General features: G+C 34.3%; 1 protein-coding gene across 1 annotated transcript; it reads right to left on the bottom strand.

Moving 5' to 3' along the window:
- Positions 1 to 4,418: 4,418 nt before the first annotated feature.
- LOC131070882 (putative FBD-associated F-box protein At5g56440) lies at positions 4,419 to 6,168 on the bottom strand. Its single transcript, XM_058006543.2, has 2 exons — positions 5,042 to 6,168; positions 4,419 to 4,910 (listed from the first exon to the last, which is right to left on the bottom strand). The coding sequence occupies exons 1-2, from the start codon at positions 5,951 to 5,953 to the stop codon at positions 4,626 to 4,628; spliced, it is 1,197 nt and encodes a 398-aa protein (XP_057862526.1). The 5' UTR covers positions 5,954 to 6,168; the 3' UTR covers positions 4,419 to 4,625.
- Positions 6,169 to 6,492: the final 324 nt, after the last annotated feature.

Below are 6,492 nucleotides of genomic sequence, written 5' to 3'. Positions count from 1 at the left end.
GTGAACATGGAGGCTAGAATTGCCAAGTGCAAGGCTACCCTCCGGGTATTATGGAAAGAAGTCAGAAAATTGTCAAGGTTTTTGTTGAAACTATGTCTACCATGGCTAGCAAGATGGAGAAAACTATATGGAAAGGACTGCGGTGGATGTGGACAAGGATATGATTGCTAATGGGGAAGATTCGGGTCCTCTAGAAAAGTGTACTCGAGCTACCCAAAGAATAAATTCATTGAAGTGCCCTAGGATATCTTGGAATTGAATAATGTTGCTAAGAAGATGCATCAAGTTAGTGCTAATCTTGCGTAAACCTTAAAAATTTGGGTTGATTTTCTCTTTGTTATTGGGTTTGTGTTGGTAGTTTGCTATTTTTTTTGTTGTCCTTGTAGGCTGAGCGATCTTTTTTGTTTATTTTTGTTGTCTCTCGGTCCTATGGGGTTTTGTCTGTCAGTTTAATTATGATGAGGATTTAATTGATCTATCTTATGTAATCTGATATAAAGGGTTTTGGGGTCCCTTCAAAACTTGCTTTTTCCGTGATAAAAAAACATCAATCCACACTTTTTCTTTAATTGCTTCTTTATACATAGAAGGCTCGACTTGAATTGAATTAAACAAGGAAAAATTGACAATGGTATCGATAATTAAAATCCTTTGATAAATGTCATTCAATCTTTGTACCTTTCAAAAAGGGCTTGGACTAGATTCTAAACTCGATCTATTACCTGATGATGAATTATCTAGAGAATCTGGTGGACTAGAGCTTGGAAGTCTCATGCTTGAGCTAGAACTAGAGCTAGAACTTCGACTTGAACTTTTGGGAAGAGGAGTGGCTCGATCATCTTCAATACCCATGACAAGTAGTGTGGTTTGTTGATCATCTTTCTTCCATTGCCAAACTCCCCCTTCATCAAAAACCACATCTTGACTAATGATCCATTTCTTTCTGTTAGGATTGTAGAATTTGTACCCTTTTGTAGCATCACAATACCCCACAAATATGCAAAAATGATATTTTTCATCCAAGTTTCTCCTTGTTTGATCTAGAACATGAGCATAAGCTGGACAACCAAATACTTGAAAGTGAGCCAATAAAGGCTTGTGACCACTCCAAGCTTCCTTTGGAGTCATATTTTTAACCAACATTGTAGGGCTTCTATTCAAGATATATATTGTGGTGGCTACTATTACTCCCCAATAGCAATTAGGAATATTTTTGTACTGTAGCATGCTTCATGTCATCTCCATAATGGTACGATTCTTCCTTATGAAAACCTCATTATGCTGGGGGGTATAGGCTACAATAAGTTGTCTTTTGATCCCATTAGTTCTACAAAAACTAGAAAAGTCTTTAGAATTAAATTATCGCCCTCTATATGTTCTATATATTTTGAGAGAATACCTACTTTTCTTCTCTACCAAAGCCTTAAAGTCCTTGAAGTATGCAGAAGCTTTTGATTTCTGCTTGAGAAAATAAACCTAGGTGTGGCATGAGAAATCATCCATAAATGTCAAAAATTAGAGATTCTTACTCAAAGATTCCTCTTCAATGTCACCACAAATGTCAGCACGCACAAGCTCTATTGGAGCTTTTTCCCTCCATGATTTGTTCACTAGGAAGATATCTCGACGCTACTTGCCAAGTGCAAACCCTAAGCACACTTCTTGTTTTGCCTGAATTGAAGGGAGTCCTCTCACCATGTTCTTCCTCTGAAGCCAACTTAGTCCTTGAAAATTTTGATGCCCATATTGTTGGTGCTATAAACATGAATAATCTATGGTTGCTTTGAGAGCATGCATCCTAGTAGAACCCAATGTGAGAGGAAAATGCCTATTTTCTGTCATATAAACCTTTTCTATAAGATGATGGTTAGAAATTTTGCAACACATATCTTCAAACACAACCATATAATTTTTTTCTAGAAGCTGCCCAATACTACATTATGCTCTAACTTTAGCACATGCAAAGTATTAGGAATTAAATAGTATCACCTTGCTTAGTTGTTGATGCTAGAGTACCTCTTTGGTCTTCCCATTACATAAACCTTTTTATCATCACCAAATTTAACTTGACTTTTAACAAAGTCATCTAAATTGAAAAAAAAATCAGATTTACCTATCATATGATTTGAGAAGCCACTCTCTAGGAAACACAAATCTATTTGAGGTTCCTTTTCAAGATTGCATGCAAAGAATGTGGAGTGCTTGATTTCTTCAAATGACACTTCAACATAATTGGCTCTTGAAATTTTCAAATCAGATTTTTTCTTTTTACATTCAGATTCTATTCTGCACGATGCAGATTATTAAGCCTAACGGTAGTAACTGCAGTTGGAATCCACCGAAAACTACTAAAAACTAAAGATAAGCCTAGAATATCCACCGTTGTGAGGCCACCATGCAATGCATGTCTTCAGCCTTTTCTGTATAAACTATGTTGAATGATACTTCATTCTTCAGTTAATAGCAACTTGAAAAAACTTAACTGTCATCTGCATGGACATCTCTTCATAACTGACAAATCTAAAAATAAACTAATGCAAACTAGTTGTCAAACCAGGCATAGCAATGATAGACTAAAAATAGAACTGGTTGTTATTGAGTTAGGGGCAGTGAGACTGAAGCATCACCTACCAACAAAATCTATAAAGACCACAAGGTAATATTGTTATTGCAGAAGCCAAGGATTAATCTCTACCAGTGACTGCTATTGATTTGATCTACAGAACTATACAATTATTAGCGCTTGAAAATCTTAGATATAGGTACCTGAGTTTGGGAGCATGTATATTCAAGTTTTCCAAACCCTCACAACTACGAATTGCTTATACGTTCTTCCAATCTCATATACTTATATCAAGGAATTTTAAGCTCAGATATATCATTGAATGTCGTCAATGCCAGAATTCCTACTCTTCGGTAGTAAGTGCTGATAATCGATGGCCAATGTTTCCAGGTTAGTATTTTTTTTACATTGAACTTAAATTTTCTGAACTTATGATGATAGTTTTATGTCCTCTTTGCACTGTAGAGAATGGTACTTAGCTTCTATCTTGGTTACAACATTATCTTGTGGTCTTTATATATTTGTTGATAGTAACACTATTTCTATCAAATCGGCAGTCTTGGTATCATCCAAGGCGATTTGAAGGTCTAAGCAGCGAATACGAGCATCCAGGTGAGACAGAGCATTGCTAATTATTACGTTTTTCAAAATCTTGGCAATAAAAATTGAGAAAGGGTATTTTACTCCATAAGATTCGCCATCACAGTGAAAAGCGTACGACATCTCTGCGATTCTAGGGAGTAACATTTTTGTTTAATGCTGTTTCTTTACCGTTGGGTGTGTGCAAGAACATTTGTAATGGGGAATAAGATATTTAGGTACACGAGACTGGAAAACTGCATATTCAAGTTTTTAAAATATTACAACTCAAATCTCATTCTTAAAATGAGATACATTATAAATTACAAAAAGTTGCACACAAATCATAAATCTTGAATTTGTAATTAGATATTCAAGATATTTATTCTAAAAAAGAAAAAATGATTTATAATCTCAAAAATCTAATATTAAAGATATTTATATTCTAAAACAGAAATCTTAAATTTCTAAATTGTTATTTAAAAAGATTCAAGATAACTTTTAATTCTTAAATTGATATTAAAAAAAAAACTAGGGTAATAATAAAATTTAATTGATATTAAAAAATATTCAAAGTAATCTTCAAAATATGCTTAAAAACAAAAAATTATATTTATAATCATTTATAATATTCCAGATCTTCAATTCTTAAATTTATGAAAAAATATTATAATATTAATATATTTATTTATTATTTAATATATAGTAATGATTAAAATGTATTAGATTAAATGTATTGAAAGAACTATTATCAATATGAGATCAAACTATTATAGAGTAGAATTTTATTAAAAAAAAATATCAAATTAAAGAAAACCTAAATTATTATTTGGAAATGGAGAAGCCGGCAAATCAAACTGCTTGACCCTCATTTAGTATCATTTTTTTTTCTGCGTTCTGCCGGTAGATAAGACGAACGTAAACTGAGCGGAATAAGTTTTGCATTGGTGAGGAGAGGAGATTTATATAAATATATTAAATTCATTCTTACAGCTATGAAATCAGAAACACTGAAATCCAAACACTCTCCAAAGCCTTCTTGATCTATATTTTTGCATGAAATCCACCGCTCAGTTTGCTACACTACTCTTGTGATAATATAAAATATATATTTGCTGAATATTTTTCTTATGAACTGTTCAAAATTCAAGAAAACAATGATAATTTTTTTTAAAACATATAATATCAGTTAACAAGGATCACTAAAGAAGGATTGCATATTGTATCAAAAGTTCAAATGAAAGTAGAAATTACAACAGAATATGGCAAATCCAAATAACATAACCATCTCTTTTTTCCGAAGAATGTACATCTGTTTTAAAAACAGTTAGTAATCTTGACATGGAATACTGAAAAGTCTTTGAACAGAATATGGAGAAAATGGTTGTTTCATCTACTATACTTTCATAAAAATAAATTCGCTAAAAAAAATAGAAACTGTTATCCAGATTCAGCGAGCCTGTTACTAATATTCAACGTTTTTTTAACAAAATTTGCAAACTTCATTTGGATACATCGACCATCTTCTTGTGACAGTGGACAATCTTGATTTTGAGAACTCCTTTTCCAAATCTTGCAATTTAATTTGCATGATCCTAGGGCAGCGCTCAGGCAGAAAAACCCTTGTTACACTTAATGGACTATTTCTGAGGAGAAAACCCAAAAATGTCACTGCCTGTCCATCCTTGTCTGGACCAATGTGGGCACGCACCATCTTCAAATTTTGCAGTGTCAATCCTGCTACTGGAATCTCATCTGATATCATCTCCTGCATCAAGCATAATGTGGGTCGATTCCTATATTCAAGAATTTGAAAGAAATGATATTGTTCCACAAATACAAAAGGGCAAGAAGATAATATACCAGTCGTTGATTAACTTCAATGTACAAAATACTAACCTGGAAACATTGGCCATGGATTGTCAACTCTTCAAGCCGAGGAAAACTGTTAAGAACAGTAATACTAGGAATTCCTGGATTAATGGCATTGCCGGTATTATGATTTAGAAGAGTAATACGTTTAATAGACTCTGATCTTGAAATTCCTTGTAGTAATTTAAGCCCCGGGGATGTCCCCCAATCCGTGAGTCTGATTTCTGTCAATCGGGGACAAGCCATCTGCAATGATAAATCAGGGCTTAGAAGTGATAGTTGTAGGTACCTGAGATTTGAAGAACGTATATTCAAGTTTCTCAACGCCTTACAACAGCTGATCCCCAAATTTCGGAGATGTGGGCAGATGGCCATGAATTGCTCAAACATGACATCATCCAAATTCAAAATACCCAAGCAATAAAGTGTTTTTAGGGATCGGAAAACCCCAAAATTATTGGGTATCATGGGAAGATTGATGCGTTTCAGTAGTAGGGCAGTGAGGTTTTCACACCTAAAAACAGAGTCTCCAAGCTCCACCATGGTCGTATGTGGATGTCTATAAGAGATGTGTAGCTCCATGCGTTCCACCTGTTTTTCAGCTGCAAGTCGAATCCAAGTGTTGATGTCGACAGCCTTGGGGTCATTGAAGGCGACTCCAAGATTCAAATGGAGAAGACGAGCATCGACGTGTAGCAGGGCATTGTTAATTATGGCGTGTACCCTCATGTCATCTTTTTCTTTCTCAAAGTCCTTGCGACAAATCTTGAGGATGGGCGTTTTCCTCCACAAGAGTCGCCATCTCTTAGAGAGGATGGAGGAACGTACAACATCTGTGTAAGAAATCTTTGTGAAAATATGATCTAAGAGAACATCATCAGATAATGCAGACAGCCTGTCTGTTGCGGATGCTCCAGCCATTAACCTTGTGATTGCCATTGCTGCTATCTGATTTTCTCTTATCTTTTGTCTACCACTGCCATTAATCTTGGAAAACTACTAAATCTGGAGTAAGCAAATATAGATATAGAATAACAATATCAAGATTCAATCCATGTTCTAATTGCAATGCCGTTTGGGCTTGTCCAACAAGATTTGTAATGTGGAATATGACATATAAAATAATAATAATTAAGCTGAACGGTTATGTTAAAAAGATGAGGTGAGTTGAAGAATCAAAGATAGGCGGGTAAGAAGATGGCACCACCTACAACCATCCCATCCTTTCCGTCAGGTTTTTTTTGTTACCGTCGTCAATTTTTTCTTTCTGTCGGTTTGTTCTTATTATTTGGCGTCGGTATCAGCACCGCGCCCTTCATTCATTATTTTTGGATTTCTGGTTTTCTCCCAAATAAAACAGCTGTTCAGTGTCAAGATATCAATACTCTTTATACTATTTTTTTTAAATTCATAAAATCGTTTTTAATTCATATATACAATTATTCTATTTTGTTTCAAAACTATTTTTAAAAAAAATA

The sequence above is a fragment of the Cryptomeria japonica genome, chromosome 9, assembly GCF_030272615.1.
Source record: "Cryptomeria japonica chromosome 9, Sugi_1.0, whole genome shotgun sequence".
Classification (NCBI taxonomy): Eukaryota; Viridiplantae; Streptophyta; class Pinopsida; order Cupressales; family Cupressaceae; genus Cryptomeria; species Cryptomeria japonica.
This window is presented reverse-complemented; position numbering and strand designations above follow the sequence as displayed.